The sequence below is a fragment of the Camarhynchus parvulus genome, chromosome 6 (genome assembly GCF_901933205.1).
Source record: "Camarhynchus parvulus chromosome 6, STF_HiC, whole genome shotgun sequence".
Lineage (NCBI taxonomy): Eukaryota > Metazoa > Chordata > Aves > Passeriformes > Thraupidae > Camarhynchus > Camarhynchus parvulus.
Window position 1 is genome coordinate 4,396,970 of NC_044576.1, and position 19,649 is coordinate 4,416,618.

General features: G+C 44.2%; 1 protein-coding gene across 1 annotated transcript in view; it reads right to left on the minus strand.

Annotated features, from left to right (window-relative positions):
- Nucleotides 1-19,649, minus strand: part of PCDH15 (protocadherin related 15) — a 514,059-nt gene that overhangs the window by 46,771 nt on the left and 447,639 nt on the right. The window contains exons 27-29 of the mRNA XM_030950929.1: nucleotides 13,211-13,320; nucleotides 11,870-12,010; nucleotides 4,682-4,809 (exon numbers count right to left, since the gene is read on the minus strand). Coding sequence (XP_030806789.1) covers nucleotides 4,682-4,809; nucleotides 11,870-12,010; nucleotides 13,211-13,320 — 379 coding nt within the window. The remainder of the gene's footprint in view (nucleotides 1-4,681; nucleotides 4,810-11,869; nucleotides 12,011-13,210; nucleotides 13,321-19,649) is intronic.

Genomic DNA, 19,649 nt, shown 5'->3' on the forward strand with positions numbered 1-19,649 from the left:
TTGAAATAATCTTCAATTACATGGGAAAAAATCCCAAAGGGTAGGGAATTCTCTGATTGTGCCAGAGGAAAATAATAAGAAAGTAAGAGATTTTAGAGTAAAAAGCCAACATAAAAAGCAGGAATATGATTTTTGAAGGAAAAAATGCCTGGCATTCCTGTCATATTTGTCTTAGCAGGGCACACAGCTTTTTTGGGGGCCAGATGTTCCAGCAGCTGGAGGCAGCGCTGTTGTCACTGCAATGAGCTTTCAGAGGAGATTTTTACTCCTACCAAGCATCTTTTCTCCCTACTCTGGCACCCATAAATCACACTTTAAGGAAGGAAAGGTTGTGACTGGCAAAGCAGCTCAGTTTTGTGCATGAGTCGTGCAACAGCCAAAGGAGGGATGAGCCAAATGTTGCCCTGATGCTCTCCTGGGTGCCCAAGGTGGAATTTCTGGAATTCCAGAACTTGTCATTCTAAAGATTCCCTTGTCATCCCAAAGAAAAGGAAATATAAAAAGAAATCTACAGGTTATAGGCATAGATAGGAAAAAAAAAAAAGAGATTTAATAACAGATCTGGGAAACCACCCCCAATTTTTGTATTCTCTCCCAATCCAGGAATTTTAACTGTTTCTTTTACCCATTGTTTTAGCTCATTGTGGGATCTCTAAGATGCTTCTGAGGGGAAGAAAAGAGGAATTCCTGCTCCCCTGTGTGTCCTCAGGGCAGCCTAAAATGGCTTTAGTTAATTTTGCTCTCTTCTGTTGAGATATTCCAAGGATATTCAATATTCAATAAAGGATATTCAAAGGGAATAAAGTTCCATGAAAAATCTGATCAGAAAGGGGCAAAGAGCACAGGAAAAGGCTGGAATGAAAATTGTGTAGGAATCAAAGCATTTCTGTCAAATACAGCCAATTCCAGAGCCTTGGATTCACTGGCATTATTTAGGCAAGATTCTTTCCCTACAAACATTTTCAGGACAAAAACACCTTTATAAACTGAGCAGGAATTCAGACAATTCTCTTTCTTCGCTAGAATCAGGAGTTCTGATATTTCCTCATTTAAATCTGTAATAATTCAATAATTTAATAAATAAAGGAAGAAAAGCAAAGGTTAATACTGTTACTATTTAAAAAGCAAGAGCTAATAACATTCCATTATAGAGAAAAGCCAATTCCTGCTGGTAATTTCCCTGAAGATTCTTTTGTGGGTTTGTTTCCTGGAGCAGATTGAAAATATTGTCTTTGGGGCTCAAGGAAGCCTGGTTGGAATTCTGAGGGGGAGCAACAGGAGTTCCATGAAAATACCAGTGAAAAGCAAAATAGTTCTAACACAAGGAAACACAAAGCAAAGATCAAGGCACAGAATTCATAATTAGATGCATGTTGCATCTGGTTTTAATTGGTATATTCCTAATGAAAAGCACAAAAAGGTCTTTAATTAAGGAAATGGGCTCTCAAACACATTGGAAATTCTGGGTAAAAAATGGGAATTGCAAAGAAGGGGAATTCAAGCAGCCAGGAGCAAATCTTTTGTTAAAAATTGCCATTTTATTCAGATATATCCCTTTTTTTTTCCCTTGGAGCATCAGTACCTCCCAGCTTTCAGAGGCCACTGCTCTTAATCCAATCAGACCCACAGAGAATAATTCATGTGATTTATCACTCCCCAAATTAATTCTGATTAAAAATGACTTTTGGAGAATGATTTGTGGTATTCTGCTGAGCTAAACCATCCTTTTTATCTGCTTAGAGGAATCTTACTATGAATCTGGAGCAAAGCAGCTCATTATCCTCCTCTAAAAGGCTTTTATACTCAAATTAATGTATTTAAGAGGATGCTGCTGGCAGCAAACCCAATGACCTTAGAGAGTTGGGAGAAATTCCATAGGATTGGCCTTGGTACCTATCAACTGTTAAGAGAGAAGTTTTTATCCAACATTTTATTGGTCTACTTGTTTCTAAATTCAATTTGTGTGGAAGATTGTGGACTCAGGATTAGTTTTCTTCTCTTTATTTTTTTTTTTTTTTTTTGTGTGTGTTTGATTATTTTTATTACTGGTGAAATTTTGGTCAAGGCAGAGTAGAGCATGACTGAAGCAACCAAAGGCAAGCATCTGAATGTTCAGTGGTGTGTTTGTGATCAATTGATCCAAAACTGATCTAAATCAACTACTCTATTAATAAAAAAAGACTACACTCCTTAATTATCCCCATAAGTTATTATGTCCTGTTAAAGAAGAACTAATTGTGGGATTTTGGGGTTGTTTTTGAAAGTTGTAGTTTTGCATCTTGTCATTTGAAATGTTGGGAGAGTTGGGATTGGCCAGCCTGGACAAGAGAAGCCCTGGAAGACTTTGGAGCCCCTGCCAGGGCCTAAAGGGGCTCCAGGAGAGCTGGGGAGGGACTGGGGACAAGGGGTGGAGGGACAGGACACAGGGAATGGCTCCCACTGCCTGAGGGCAGGGCTGGATGGGATATTGGGAATTAGGAATTGTTCCCTGGCAGGGTGGGCAGGCCCTGGCACAGGGTGCCCAGAGCAGCTGGGGCTGCCCCTGGATCCCTGGCAGTGCCCAAGGCCAGGCTGGACATTTGGAGCAGCCTGGGACAGTGGAAGGTGTCCCTGCCCATGGCAGGGGTGGCACTGGATGAGTTTTAATGTCCCCTCCCACCCAAACCACCCCAGGATTCTCTGATTCCAGTATCCCACATTTGAGGCTCATCAAGGTTGTTGTCAGTGCCAGCAATAACAAGATACTGAGAAAATCACTTTCTTCTCAAAATCACTCAGATGATGTGAAAGAAACTGAGCAACTGTTAATGAATGCAGAAGATGAAAGCAAATGCATGAAAAACACCTCCTAAGAACCTGAATTTCCCCCTGGAATCCAAACCTGAATAATTTCTACGGTGCAAGCTCTGCATGTACTTTATTAATGTTCTCCTAAATTTCAACTTGGAAAGCTGCTCATTTCATTCTACTCCTCAAGAACAGACATTCATTCGATTAATTATTCTTAAACCAGGCTGGAATGGGGATTGTGTTTAACTAACAGAGCAATTACTTTTGCTTTCTAAAGGCCAAGGAAAAAGGTAACGAGCACTGACTGCTGCAAATGCTCCGTGCTACAACAATAAATTTCAGCCTGATCCTCTGCAACAAAAGTACTTCTTAATAATTTCCAATTTTACTTTCACTAAACACACAATTATGTTTAATGCCATCCACTAATACCAACTCCTGGCTTAGGCCTCCTTCCATTTTGTGCCAGCAAAACCAGGGAGGATTGGAACAGAAAAAGCTTAAAGACACACAACTGACATTTTTTTGCTCCTCCTTTGTGGACTGATCACATGTTTTGAGTCAAATGTTTCTAAAGGGTAAAAGCAGATTCCCCTCATCACTCCAAAATTTCCCTTAGCTTTTCTTCACCTATTACTAATCCCCCTGACTGACACACAAATACCTGTGCCTCAGAAATCCTCTTGGAAAACCAGGAAGGATTTCACAGCCTGTGCACATCTCGTGGGACGACTCCAAATGTGTTTTGACATTTGTGCCTCGTGATTCATTTGCTTTCACATGGAACAAAACGCTCCTTTCCCTAAATTACTTTGCCTTCCAGAGTTTTTTGTCTACTCCAGTGCCTCTGTCCTGTTATCTGCTCTCTACAATTCCCTGGAAGGAGGATGGAGCCAGGTGGGGATGAGTCAAGGGACAGGAGGAGAGGAAACAGCCTCGAGTTGTTCCAGAGGAGGTTTGGATTGAATCATTGGAACAATTTCTTCACAGAAAGGGTGGTTGAGCATTGACCAGGTCAGTGATGGAGTCACGATCCCTGGAATTATCCCAAAATGTGTCAAAGTGGTGCTTGGGGACATTTTTGGTGGTGACCACAGCGGTGCTGGTGGATGGTTGGACTTGATGGTCTTAAAAGTCTTTTTCAACCTTAACAATTCTGTGATTCTTCAGGAATTTATTTCATGTTCATTAATTTGACACAATTCTTGGATTTGCCACCGTTTTGGATTCCTAATTTTGATGAAGTAGAAGCTTCCTAATTCCCCACTTCTCTGCCTTTTCTGGGCTTATTTTGGGAAGGACTCTCATGAAACCAAGAAAAAAAAATCCCAGTTAGGAACAACTTTATTAAGCTCTGACCCTTTTATCATTCCTGGTACTCTAAACACATAATTTATTTGTTTTATTGAAAAAAAAGGAGCTTTCACTCTTGGCTATTAATATCTGATGTGAATTGTAGTCTGTATATTATATTTCCATTAATTTTCTCTCTTTAAAGATAACAAAAATACCCCCAACTCTATGAATGGTTAATTTTAGGCTCACTTTCCTCACAGTGCAGACCTAAAGTTGGTGGATTTCCCCTTTACAACCTGAACAAGGTACCACCAAAATAAAAAAACACTTCAGGGGAACACTGGCATTGAACATAAACCAAATATTTAAATATTAACAGATCTAAAATGAGAGCTACAAACTGGCATGAGACACAAGCACCCAAAATTGACTACAAACAAAACCTGGGTTTTAACTCATACTCATCTTTGTGCCAACATGAACCATCGAGCAGCTTTAGAAGATGCAAATTTCAAATTCTCCTGTAAAAAACCAAACCAGTGACTACAATTTTTCCCTCTGTAATTGAAGGTTATAATAAAAACTTCAGCCTTACCTTCACTTTAAGCACAGAAGAAAACATTCTGGCATCTTCAGACACCCCTCCAATGTACAATTTTTTGGTGAACACAGGTGCATGGTCATTTTCATCCTTCACCTCAACAAAGACCTTGGCTGTATTACCTAAAAGAGGGAAGGAAAAGGGAAAATAGGATATTTTGCAATAATCTGTAACATCTCCTGGCATTCATGCATTTACAGCACAGGGAGATCATGTAAAATGAGTATAAGGGATAATAAAATAAAAATAAATCCCTGAGACAGCCTAGAATGCTAAAATTGGATGATGCCAGAATATGCGAGGCTGGAAAATCCCTGCCAGCCCATGGAGTCCCAGCTGTGCCCAGTGCCCACCTTGTCCCCAGCCCAAACACCTGGCTCAGCAGCCTCAACACTCAATTAATTTCCTGTGTTAATTGAAAGCATCCGCAAGCCTGTTCTCTTCCCAAACCTGACCTGGCCCAAGGGAACTCCACCAGCGTTGCCTCACCTGAGAAGCTCAACACAAAACACCAGAGGCTCAACACAAAACACCAGAGGTTCAACACAAAACCCCACTGTTAATTTGGTTTTATTAAAAAGTTCCTGCTCCAGCCCATTGAGCAATAAACATCTCCACCCTTCTGCAAGGGGAAGAACATCCAGCAAAAACCACGGAGCTGGTGCCAAACAGATTCCACTGTGCAGTAATCTCCACCAACATCTGCTTTCCTCTTTCACAATTGTATCGTCCAGAAAGATTGCTGGAAATGATGATATCCAGTTCATTAAAACCACATTTGCAAGTGATAAATTGCCTCTTTTCTGAGCTGGTCTTCCCAGCTCCTTTCAGTGCCAGGATAATTTCAGTGTTGCACAGGTGCCACTGATCTGAGTAACTTGTACAATGCTGGCTCTTAAGAAAAGGCTTAGAGGATGTATGTTTAGGGGAGGAAAATATTAAACCACAGACTATTTCTGACATGGCCAAAGTCATATTCTGCCTATCTGATGGTCCAGCTGATGGGAAACAAATGATGGCTTCCTTAATGGAAGTGAAGTGTGAAAAAACCCCCTGTGGGGTTCTTCAGTGTGGAGAGAAGGGGGAAAAAAAAGAAAGTAAAGAAAGCAAAGGAAATTACACTGATTGTCAAATCTCTGTCTTCTGAAATCAGATCCTTAATGTCTCTGGCTGCAATACCAAACTCTGGTAGGAAAATGAGTTTCCCAGGCAGACTTTCCCTCTGCAGCTCCACCCTTCAGGGAAGAAGGTGGCATTAAAAGCAGATTATGTGTGGAAGCAACCTTGCCCTGCTGAGCCTATAACCAGTGCTATCACTGGCTGCCACCAGTTTGCTGCTGGAAGGAAGATCCTGATTTTATCCATGCAGGTGGGATCAGCTGCTGCCTCACCTGCACTGGTTCTCTTTAATTCAAATTAAACATCATTTGCATATTGCTCACTTTTGTCGTGTCAGGCCAGTTTGGGTGAGGTGGCTGAGCCTTGTGCAAAGTTTGCCTTGCAATTTGCTCAACTCCCCATTTGTTTAATTTGCTGGCAGTTCTCTGAGCTGCCAAAAGGCTGATTTGTTTAGCAAAGGGTGAATGCTTTGAGAATGGAGAAATGGAAGTTATCACATTAAGCACAAAGCAAATTAAATACCCTCCACATCCACAGGCCAACATTAGGGCTGTCACCATTGAATATCTACCTGCATTTCAGCTTCCTGCCTGATTTCTGGCCACAGTCCTTCATTCCAGCAGATGGAGTGGAATGTGGCATCTGTGAGCTCTTCTCCATCCCACCTTTGGATCCAATTCCACAGCTGGCTGCAGGAAAGGGCTCTCCACCAGCTACAGAAGTTGCCTTATCCTCACAGTGGAATTCTCACTAAAATCCCTCAGCAGCAGCTGTGCCACGTGGGAAGGTCATGCCAGACCCTTTCCCATGGGGATTTTTCCACTTTCTTTGCTTGATTCAGGAATATTCCCTGCACAGGAGCTCTGGTGCTCCCAAACCCACCACTCCTGCACTCCCAGCCTGATAGAAAAGGCCACCAATGAAATGTACTCTTAGATAGTCTGGTTTAGACTCTGTCTTAGACTCCTTTTTCCTTCATATTCCAAATTTGAACTGCTTTTCTGGGTGTGGCTCAAACCCTCTTTGTGAGGACAGCGATCATAACAGGCTGTCAGTATTCACATTCACCTTCCAGAGGGGAAATTTGTACCCCATGTATGTAAAACCTCCCATCTTTGGTGCTCTAAGTTTGGAATCCAGCTCCATTTTTCTTTTGCTTCATGGATTCCAGGAGTTGAAAGCAGGATTTACTCCTGGGTGGTAATTCTTGTGAGACCTCCCAGAATCCAGGTATAAAATCTTGTAACTTATGACTGTGCTGCTTAAAGAGCAGAACAAAAAGCATCTTTCCCTGGAAAAAGCTGCCAAGGTGGCCAAAAAGAACCAAGAAAATTGATTTCAGTGGTACCTCAGTCTCCTGCAAGGTTCCTTTTTCCTCTTTTTCTCCAGCCCCCTGGAGATGAGCTGCAGTGCACAGAAAATACAGAACTGCAGCTGCTTCTAAGTCATCCTCAGCTTACAGGAACCAGCTAAATAATCACTGCCAAGGCTTTTGGATCTTTCAGCTTCTGTGGTTTGCTTAAGGGGAGGGAAAACACCTTGAAAGCTGCTCTAAAGCAAAGCTGAGGAACCTCTGAAACACCTAAAACGAGTAGACCATGAATAAATAACACAGAAAACAAGGCCAACAAAAACTCCTGGGTCACCAGGGTGTACCAGCATTTCATTCCCACAAGTTTTTCCCAAATATCCTTGTTGAAAGTTCTTTTCCAGTCTCCCCATCTAAAAATGTGCCAGGTCCATGTGAGCCTGTACTTTCTTGCCAGGCTGCAGAAATGAAGCTGAACTAAAGCAATGATTTTTGGACACTGGGATATTTTTGAGTGTTCCCAGGTGAGTTTTACTCAGTGCTCTCACCAGCAGCACTGCACTTGCCTTCTGCAACATTCCAACCCAGCCGTGGGTACAGCTGCTCTTCAGGCATGGATAATTCTCCCATAAATCCCTGCATCTCCAAAAGCAATTCTGCAGGAGCAGAACTTTCCAAAGTTCATCTGAATGCAGCTGGGAGGGAGAATTGTGATTTGCCAGGGTTTAGGAGCACTTTGCTTTACTCCTGCCTTACAAGTGCGTGGAGCAGGCAGCACTCTGTGCTTTGGCAGGTGAGCTGTGCTGAACTGCAGCTGGGCTCCAGCTCACATTCCTGCATTTGGCAGGACCAAGTAGGAATCAGCACTGAATATTTTTCAGTGGCATTTAGATCGAAATGAGCCCATAAAGCCTGAAGAAGATCATCATGTGCTGTCACTGCTCGAGAGAGTGCAAAAAGAAGCAAACAGCGACGTGTTTGGAGCAGCACAGACCCAAGGTCTGATTTAAATCCATATAAAACCTCTGTTTTCTAACAAATAATGACCTGAGTGGGAGCTCAGGTTTTGTGCAGCCACTCTAAAATGCACTGCTCTGCTGCCCAAAGAAATTGGAAGTTTGTCCCAAGCTCCCCCAGAGCTGGGAGGCAGCAGGATCAGCTCTCCAGGCTCTGCTTGCATTGAGTCCATCTGTCACAACTCCTGGATTTGGGAACTGCCAGAGCAGCCAACTTGGAAAGCCCTGCCAGCACCAACTTTTGCAACTAAAAACATAAGGCTGCTTTACTGTTACATCAACACCACGGGGACACAGAATTCATGCTCATATTTAATGTAGTGGAATCATCATTCCCAACTACTATGGAGCAGCTGCAGAATTTTAGTTGTAAAACTCCCATTTCCACTTTATTCCTAAAGGGTTTTTTGGGTTTAGAAAAGCAAAAACTGAAGGAGACAGGACTGATGCCTTACCCCCAGCCCCCAGAGCAAAGCCCTGCTCACAGCTGGGTTCAGCAGAGCCAGGACAGCGCCTTTGTACCAGCCCTGGGGGTGCCAAAGGTGACAAACCGTTCTACCTGACTGGATAAAACATGGAAATAATCAATGGAAGGGTGATTTTGTTTTCAAATCTTCTGACAGCAAGATAAAAACTGTGTCCAACACGGTCCTGTCATAGAATCATCCAGGTTGGAAAGGACCTCCAAGATCATGGAGCATGACCCTGTGACCAATCTCCACCTTGTCACCCAGTCAACTAATGCCTCTTAAATACAGGAAAAGCCACCACGGGGTTCTGTCATTATCTTTGCATCTCTAGGAATGTGAAATCACCGAATCATGGAATGGATTGGGTTGGAAGAGACCTTAAATCCCATCTAGACCCACCCCTGCCATGGGCAGGGACGCCTTCCACTATCCCAGGCTGCTCCAAGCCCTGTCCAACCTGGTCTTGGACACTTCCAGGGATCCAGGGGCAGCCACAGCTGCTCTGGACATGCCCACCAATCCATGTTCTACAGTTCTACAACTGGGACCAGGTTGAACTGGGAGGTGAAAGCCTCTCTTTGCCCCTCCTTGTCCATCCTGCTCCAATGCTCTGTGTCCCTGTATTTAGGCAGCGCTTTCTCTTTGCTGCTCCCTCTGCTTCCACACAAATCCTTTTGCTCCTCCTACCCTTTACCCTCTTACCTCAAGGAGCATCAAGTGAAGCTCCTGGCCCTGCACAGGACAGCCCCAAAAATCCCACCCTGTGCCAGACAGCATTGTCCAAACTCCATTCATATTGAAAGTCCTTCAGGGCTCAGCATCATCAGAATCCTCAAGAAGAACTCCAAGCTTTTCAAGTCATCCTCATCACCCAACCCAGCTCACCTTCCACTCAAATGAAGTAAAACAACACAGCAATTTCATATCATGAAGTTTCAGTTAAAGTAACTTCTTTAATGAGCTTGGCTGTGCTGAAAACAAGAATGTGACTTTGCATGATTTAGCATCATCTATGAAACCCCCAGTTTAAGTCACCAATTGTATGTTCTCATATTCCAAAGGACGTCTCAATTTACTTTCTCTCCTCATACATTTATTCAGTTATTGCCATGCTATCACCTGGCACCATCACTGAATGACAAGCTCAGTTACACTTAATGCACTTTCACTTTTCCCCTGCACAGATGGAAACTCCAGCTCCTACTTCTCCATAATTATTTCCTATAATACCATGACTGAAAACAGTTTGATACCCAGCCTCTGAGCTTTGTGACATTCAGGCCTGTGTGCTGGCTGAGCAGTTTGTCAGGGCTGTGTTATTTACAGAACCCCAGGATCCCTGAGGCTAGAAAATCCCTGCCAGCCCATGGAGTCCCAGCTGTGCCCAGGGCCCACCTTGTCCCCAGCCCAGAGCACTGAGTGCCACCTCCAGCCCTTCCTGGGACACCTGCAGGGCTGGGCACTGCAAAGCTGCCTGGGCAGCCCCTGGCAAGGCCTGAGCACCCTTTCCATGCAGAAATTCCTGCTGCTGGCCAAGCTGAGCCTCCCCTGGCCCAGCCTGAGGCCCTTTCCCCTTGTCCTGTCCCTGTTCCCTGGCAGCACAGCCCGACCCCCCCTGGCTGTCCCCTCCTGGCAGGGAGTTGTGCAGAGCCACAAGGTCCCCCTGAGCCTCCTTTGCTCCAGGCTGAGCCCCTTGCCAGCTCCCTCAGCCCCTCCTGGGGCTCCAGCCCCTTACCCAGCTCCGTTCCCTGCCCTGGACACGCTCAATGTGTGTCTTGAAGTGAGGAGCTCAGAAATCCCTGCAGCTCCAGAGCAGGTCACTAACAAATTTCAGAACAAATTCCACAGATTCAGGGGTATCCAAGACCAGAACTGGCAGCAGGTCACTGCCAGTGGGTGTCACAGCTCTGTATTGATTCAGTGTTGTATAATCCTGGGGCTGTGCATTCCAAGTCACCCAGCTCCAAAGTGGTTCATCAGTTCAACCTCAGCAAAGCCCACAGTGATGTGTTAATTGTGCCCCATCTCCTCCCACTGCAGCTCATCAACTCAGTGCTCTGAAACTCAGAAGTAGTGTTTAACCTGATTAAAACTCCTCAAAAATAAACAAAGTGCCAAGAAAATGGAAAGGAATTCATTGTATAAATGCAGGAATCAAACTCAGAGATCAAAGGATCTCCATCACGAAGTCATAAGTGATTCAGCTGACCAGACACTACTAAAGTATTTTAAATATATATGTATTTATCAAATTATTTAGACATCCCTGCAGCACAGTGTATATTCTAAGGAATAGATGTGTTGCATACTCATGGAGAGCCAAAGGCACCCAGCTTGTGCTCCTTTAAACTGGCCTGAATTCAAACCCCAATCATTATCAAGCATTCCTGAATAAAGTAATTCAGCCATCACTTTTTTGGAACTGATGCTCAGTTGGGAGAGCTGCCCTAGTGCAGAGTGTGAGTCAGAAGAGGGAATGGAGGGAAGGACCTGCTGTCTGCCTTGTGTCTTCAGCCATGTCAGGAAGGTTTGGAGAAAGCTGTGTGCTTCATGGGAGCCTGATCTGCTCGCTGGGTATTCCTTGGCTGCATTTCTATGGATATAACCTTACCTGGATTTCTCCCAAGCTCAAGAAGAAACAGGCAGCTCTGGCAGGTACATCCTTGATGGTGGCTAAACCTGCACAAGATCTCACCCTGCTCTTAACAAAGCCAAGCTCCTGACCACTGATTAACCCTGATGTGTCACACCCCACACACTCAATCCTTACTCAAGGAAAAAGAAATATCCAGGATAGTCCAGGCTCAAAATCCCAAAATCTCCTGCTGGTTCTGTGGGTAGCATTGGAAAGATGAAGGTATGGGAACTGCAACCCCTGTACAGTGTCTCAGCCCATCCCCAAGATTTATGGCATGTTCCCAAATATTTGAGCACCTTCAACTAACACAGAATCCCAGAGTGGTTTGGGTTGCAAAGGATCTACAAACCCACCCAGTGCCACCCCTGCCATGGGCAGGGACAGCTCCCACTGTCCCAGGCTGCTCCAAGCCCTGTCCAGCCAGGCCTTGGGCACTGCCAGGGGCAGCCCCAGCTGCTCTGGGCAAGTCAGGCTGAGAGATCCTAAAATTCTCCATGGGCTGTGATCCCATCATCACCACAACCCCCCTAAAACACAGCAAGGTCCCTGGAGAGCAGTTTCAGCCCTCTGAGCAAACACCAGCAATATCTGTGTGAAAAAGATGGCAAAGGAAAGATTTTTGACACTTACTTTTGGAGGGCACCCTCAGGTTGGACCTCACCACCTGCAGCGAGTCTGCCTGCACTCGGAGCTCGTAACTTTGGACCCTTTCATAGTCCAGAGGCTTTTTCACAGAGATCACTCCTGTTCTGTTGTTAATGGCAAACACATCTGGAAGCCAGCAAAAACACAGGAATTTTATGAGACGCATAAACAGGGATTTTCAATGCCCAAGGGGTTTATTTTGGGGATGGATGACACAATTCTGTGACACTGCCAAGCAAGTCATTCCCTCCCTGCCTCCCTCCCTCTTGGAAAACCCCACCTAGCTCATCTTTGAAGATATTTTTAAGCAGCAGAATGGCTTGATCTGCCCTGCTACTGGAATAACCAACCCAGCATCACAGAATCAGAGAATATCTTGAGCTGAAAGGGACCCAAAGGATCAGGGAGCACAGCTTCCTGCACAGGACTTGAATATAAATGGAAAGATGGGACAAGACAAAGAGCCCAATCTCACAAAAAGGAGGACGGGATGGGGAATTCTTTACATCGCTCCCAGTACTTCTGTGTTATTTTGTCAAGATGTCCAGGTGGATCACGGAGAGTATCCCAGCAGGATGTTTTGTTTGGATATCAGGCTCTAATCCAATATTTGTTGCAGCATGGCTGAGTCCATAATCCCTTAAATCAGATTTTTAAGCAAGTCAATTCCATCAAAGCTATTTATGTTTTTATTTTGATGTGCCAGGGACTCACACTATATGGCATCCACAGGAATTTCCACATCAGTGAGAAAGATTTTCTCATAATTTTGCTAATTAATCTGATCTTTAGCTTATCTCCAAAGGCTTGGTAATGGTAGATACAGAAACATAGAATGGTTTGGGTGGGAAGGCACCTTAAAGCCCATCTAGTGTCACCTCTGCCATGGGCAGGGACACCTTCCACTGTCCCAGGCTGCTCCAAACCCCAAAGTCCAGCCTGGCCTTGGGCACTGCCAGGGATGCAGGGGCAGCCCCAGCTGCTCTGGGCACCCTGTGCCAGGGCCTGCCCACCCTGCCAGGGGACAATTCCTTCTATCCCATCTAAACTTCTCTGTTCCAGCCTGAAGCCATTCCCCCTTATCCTGTTCTTTACAAAAAGTCCCTCTGCAGCTTTCTTGTCAGTCTCTTCCAGCCCTGGAATTCCCTCCTGCTTGTCTAGATGAGGTGGGATTTCACCTCCCTGACCTGAGAGTTCTTCTCCACCCGTAATGATTCTGTGACTCACCTCAGCAGCTTTACCCCTCCACAATTTCTTGCAGATCTCTGGTTCCCCATTCCCACAAGACTGAAACATGAATATGAATATAAATATGATTACACTTACCCTCCTCATTCCCTGACACAATGGAGTACACCACTGTCTGGTTCAAGGCGGCCGCGGTGACCACGGTGACCACGGTTCCCTGCGGGGCATTTTCACTCACTGGGGGAGGCCTGCAGAGTGGGACAGAAGGATCTGTGTTACATTCCTGAGCAGCAGATCATTGACACTTATCCCTCAGGTCAGTATGGCCTCCACCTATTCATCTGCCAAAGGATCTGTTATGAGGAAAAATCATATTAAAAGGAAAATGTTTGACCTTTGAGAATGCAAAAGTCACTGAGAAGTCCAATAGACAAGGGGTGGCAACATAAAGATGTAATGATTCGTGGGTCTGAGAGGTGGGAAAGCAGGGAATAATGAGAAACAAGAACCACTACAGCCTGGTAAATTGGAAATAAAAGACAAAATAGATCTTTTCTATATACACTTTATATATATATAGATCTCTTTTATAATAGATCTTGAATATATTCAAGTCTACTAAGAAAACTCCATAATCTGTCAGAAAACCACACAGGAAAACTAATTCACGGGTAAAATTCCATGCCTTAAACAGGAATCACATTGGGGACACCTCCGCGGGAATTCCCACTCTTCACAAAGATCCAAAAATTCTCCTGCCAGCACATTTTCGTACCAAAATCCAGGATGCTTTTCAGGATATGAACTGCAACCCAAGGCTACCCAACCACTGTAAGGGTGGGCAGGCCCTGGCACAGGGTGCCCAGAGCAGCTGGGGCTGCCCCTGCATCCCTGGCAGTGCCCAAGGCCAGGTTGGACAGGGCTTGGAGCAGCCTGGGACAGTGGAAGGTGTCCCTGCCCATGGGATGGGGTGGCACTGGATGGGATTTGAGGCCCTTGGAACCCAAACCATTTCATGGTTCTGAGCTGTTGTCCTTAAATCAGCAATCCAAACAATTTCAAGAAGTGTGAGGCTTGAGCTCATCTCAAATCCTCCTCCTCAGATTTTCCTCATGGCAAGCAGTGGTTGAATTCATGCTTCAAACTCTTCAAAATCAATTTAGAAGGAAGTTTTGACACTCATCTATGAATGTAGATTTTTTTTTAATGTATTATGCAGATGTTTTCAATTTTTAAAAATTACACTCATTCCATAGAGAACAAAATAAACACCAGATGAGGATCTGCTCTGAGAGGCTCCTGAGTTTGGCGATCAGTTGTGCACTGATCTTCAAAATTCTGGACAGAATCTACAGCTGCTTCTTTCCAGGGAATATCATGGAGGTGTTCGGAAGGCCAAATGGCACCTGGGGACAAGGTCTGGTGGTGGCCCTGGCAGTGCTGGGGGAACAGTTTGATTGGATGATCCCAGGGGTCTCTTCAGACCTAAATAATTCTGTGATTCCATGAATATTTAATCACTGTCCCCTGTTCTCTTCCAGGTGGTTTTCAAATCCTCCACCCCTCAGCACATTTTCCCATTCTAAGGGCAGGGAATGGGCACAGCCCCGAGGCTGCCAGAGCTCCAGGAGTGATGGGACAATGCTCACAGGGACAGGGTGGGATTGTTGGGGTGTCTGGGCAGGGCCAGGAGCTGGGATCAATAATCCTTGTGTGTCCCTTACAACTCCGGATATTCCATGATTATATCAAAGTTGGGACCCCAGGACACAATCCCAACTGCTGAACCCAAACTTCTCCCACCAACAAGTGGCCAATCTTCCCTTGAAGTCTGCCTTACAAACATTTCCTTTGGAATCAATACTGCTTTGAACTTCCTAGAAAAATTTAAGAATAATGAATATATGGAATTAAGTTTTGGATCATGCAACATAACAGTGATCTCCTCTTTTTTTTCACTGATGGAAAAATCCCCTTTTACTCAAACCCATATGCCTGGAGCAGATCCCTCTGCTCCCACTGTTCTGCGTCAGTGGTTGGAATAAAATTGCTCCTTAATTTATTAAGCTCTTAAACCATTGCTATGAAAAGCTTTTTAAGGTGCATTTAACCAATGCAAATGCTAATCTTAGGGATTAAAAAGATGCCAAAAGGCAGGAAAGACAGGGGGGAAAACCTACCAAAGGTGGAAGCATTTAAAGCTGGAGTTCTTTTGATGAGGTCAGAGAGGAAAATGCCCTTTTTATGCTGCATTATAGATGATTTTGTTTCCTTTGTCTTCTAAAGGTGTGGGAGTGTTACAAAAGCCCTGCATTTCATTCCCAGCACAATTCCAGGATATTTGTGCAGTGGGAATGACCTTATAGATCCCTCTGCCAGTGCTGAATCCAATGGATTGACAAATCAATAATAATTAGTGAGAGGTTTTGTGTTTGCTCTGGAGGGAGGGGGAAGAACAGCACCCCCCACTCCCCCCCATGATAATTGCATTGATTTCATTCCTTTCCTTTAATTCCAGGGATTGGGAACAACAGGAGCAATGCACCAGCTGCAGTAAAACACCCAGCTCATCCCTTCAGAGCATTCCTCTGGACTGTGGAGAAGCAAAACAGCAAAAGATCACATCCAATTTCTTATATCCTGCTCTTTATCCTGTGCTTCCAGCTCTACTAACCTTTCTAAGGGAATAAATTCCTTATTTTCCAATGTTTGAATGGCTAAGATGAATAATGGTGCTTTTTCTCCCCGACATATTATTTGAAGGTGCTTTAGGGCACAGGCAAAGGTGTTTTAATGCCATAATTTTGCATCCCTGGATGATAAAAGCTGGAACTTTTGTGGGAAGAGGAAAGCAGGAGAATCCAGCCCAAACCACCCAGAAAAGGATGAGAAAACCCCCATGGGAGTAGAAGGGAAGGGAATTTCTGTGAGCTCAACACCTGGGAGCAGGGAGGGTGAAGGGATTGGTTTGTCAGTGTCACCTGGGTGGGTGCTGGTGTGTCACTGTCACCTGGGCGTGTCTCTGCTTTCCAGCCCAGGGCTGGCTCCATGGAACCAGAATTGTTAAGGATGGAAAAGACCTCCCAGATCATCAAGTCCAACCATGAACCAGCCCCACCCTGCTCACCACTAACCATGTCCCCAAGTGCCACATCCACACAGTTTACCAGCACCTGCAGGGCTGGGCACTGCAAAGCTGCCTGGGCAGCCCCTGCCAAGGCCTGAGCACCCTTTGCATGCAGAAATTCCTGCTGCTGGCCAAGCTGAGCCTCCCCTGGCCCAGCCTGAGGCCCTTTCCCCTTGTCCTGTCCCTGTTCCCTGGCAGCACAGCCCGACCCCCCCTGGCTGTCCCCTCCTGGCAGGGAGTTGTGCAGAGCCACAAGGTCCCCCTGAGCCTCCTCTGCTCCAGGCTGAGCCCCTTGCCAGCTCCCTCAGCCCCTCCTGGGGCTCCAGCCCCATCCCTGGAATTGCTTTGAAATATTTTAAAGATTTCCAATGAAATGGTTCCTTTCTGAACTTCTGAACTGCCCACCTTCTCAAACCTGTGATTTCCAATTCCTTCCCAAAACTCCCATGCCCAGGATCCACATCCATTCCATCCCTGGATGCGAGAATGTCCCTTGCAATAAATGATAAAATCCACCTGCATCCCACAAACCTTAGGGATAAACCACAATTAACACCCACTTTAATCCCCATCCCACATCCAGAGTTTTAATCTCCCCTTCTCCACACAACCACCCTTTGACCGTGACAACTTGAATCTGTTTCATCCATTTCCAATCTAATTTTTTTTCCATGACCATCACAGCAATGTGGCATTTAGGCACTTTAACTTTTCCACAGGAATAACAAATGATATCTTGGGAGCATCCAGGATGGGATGGAGACCAGGAGAGACCTCGTTGATTTCTTTGAGTATGAAACCACAAAATGCATTTATCCCTCAGAAAATAAACAAAGCGACCACAAAGAAGAGCGGGATTAAAATTAAGACATTGTTTGTGCACAAACATACTGAAAATAAATACAATTAAAAAAAAATCACTGAATTTGCTATATCTTAATTATCTGTGTCTTGTTCAGAGTGGGAAAGAGAGACTGAGCACGTCTCAAATACATTGCAGGCACAACTACTGGAAGTGTCCAAGTGAAATTTTAACTTTTCCTCTCTACATTTCTGCTGCTTCTTTTTCCCTGTGCTAAACACATCACTCCCAGCCCTTTTTCAATTTGCCTGATAGCCAATATGCTTTAAATTCACCATGAAACTTGTCTATCTCCAAAAGCATGAATGTGAGATTTAATAAAAAATTAAATTTCAAGCCAGCAAACCCAATAATAATTTGGAAAATTGGTTTAGAGCTGAAGCTTAATAGTGGGATGTGAATGGACTCCATATGAGCAACTTCAGTTGCCTTTACTTTGTGGACTTTATATTTTATATCTATTTATATAGAATATTATAATACAAAATATTTTTATATATTTATATTTTAATTTATGGAGGTCTGTAGAAACTTAGAAAAATTAAGTTTTGGTGCTGTTTAATTAAATTGCTCACCTCAACTTGATTAGCATTGAGAGTATTTTTATTTTTAGGGTGGTGGGAGAGCCAGAGCAGCTGTGGCTGCCCCTGGATCCCTGGAAGGTATCCCTAAAACACCTTCAAGGCCAGGTTGGACAGGGCTTGGAGCATCTTGGGACAGTGGAAGGTGTCCCTGCCCATGGCAGGGGTGGCACTGGATGGGCTTTAAGGTCCCTTCCAACCCAAACCAGTTTGGAATTCCATGATCTCCATGGCAGCTGTTTTAACCCTTTCACCAGCACATAAAAACTACCTTGGCACCTCTGCTTGCTCAAAAAAGACAGACCTGGACATATTTTAGAGCAATAAACTATCATTTTATCAACTTTTATACATGTTTTAGAGCAATAATCCATCAATTTACCAAGTTTTTGCTTTCCTAGGAACTACCTGAACAGCTTGTTCCAGGCAATGATAATTTTTTTTTTCTGGAAAATAATATTTTTGTCTTAATTAGTTGTATTTATTAAGCCGTTTTATCTTCAGAGTGTCACATATTCCTTCCTGGACTTGATATCCTGCCTTTCTGTCTCAATTCCCAGATTGGTTGGAGGCACTCTGACCTTCCCATGGTATTTATCTCCAAGACAAATGACAAGGGAGTCTGGACATTGCTCCTGTGATCCTGTCTTAACCTATTGTATTTTAACCCAAATGTCAGGTTTTGCTCTCCTGACCTCTCTGTGCTCATGTTACCCTTCCAACCTTCCCAAATTAAACATGAGGCCACAAAAGCAGGAATATTCCTGGCAACATTCTGCAGAAGCAAAGAAAAAAAAGAGGGAAAAATGCCCACCAAGCCCAAAGTAAGGTAAAGTCACACACTTGGATTGGTCAGACTGATGGGATGAATTCCAAGGATAACATGGCTGGAAGGAAAACACATTGCTGGACACCAATGGGGTTTAAGACTAAAATTGATGGATAATTTCAGTTCCATATCCACACATAGAGTGATTTATTCCTACATTTCATTAATGTAGTGTTGGGAGATTTGGCCCTCAGCCTTGGAAAGGCTTCCCCCCTGTGCTTTCCTCTTCCCCAGGAAACATCCCACCAAAACTATTTCCATTGAAAGATAATTCCTAAAATTCTAGTTTCCTTTACATTTGGTATAAAGAAATATAGGGTTTTAAGAAAATGCAATCAGCACTACTAACACAAGGAAAAGTAGGGGGAAAAGGATCTTTTTCCTGTAACTCTCTCCCTAATTTTTCCATGGCAAATCCTGCTTCAGTACCTGCTGTAGAAATAATTTAACTTTATAACCACATTTGCTAATTTTTTTATTACAAACCAAAAAAGTACCAGCAAAAAAAATCACTCTAAACCAGTGATTCCAAAGGGAAAATCACACACATTTTCCTGAATCCAAGCTGCCACTGATGTGAGATGCAAATTCCAAATGTATGTTGGAAGTTCCAGCTTAAATGTGAGGAAAACAATGACTGCTTTTACCCCCACATTTCAAAAATGCTGCAACTAGAAGGTTGCCTGTGGTCTTCCCTGAATAAAATGTAAATTCCATCCTAGAAAAGGTGGGAAAAGCAGCGGTAGGACCTGGATATGCTGGGAAAAGGATGATCCAAATGGAATCGACCAGCATTAAACAAAATATTTTGAGGGACAAAAATAACCCCCTGTGGATTCTAGCAAGAAAGGAAAAATGATTCCTGAGGGGAAAAATAATCCCTAACAGGGGAAAATCCCAGGGAGTTCTGCTAGGAGGGGAAAAGGGAAACTTCCAGAGGTTTAAAGAAAAGCATCTAAGGTGGAATTGATATCCTGGAAGTGTCCAAGGCCTGGTTGGATGGGCTTGGAGCAGCCTGGGACAGTGAAAGGTGTCCCTGCCCATGGCAGGGGTGGCACTGGATGGGATTTAAAGTCCCTTCCAGCTGAAACCATTCTGGAATTCTCTGATTCATCAAGGCCTCAGCCATTCACAGATATCAAGAACCATGGAAATGAGAATTGAGAATTGAGATTCTC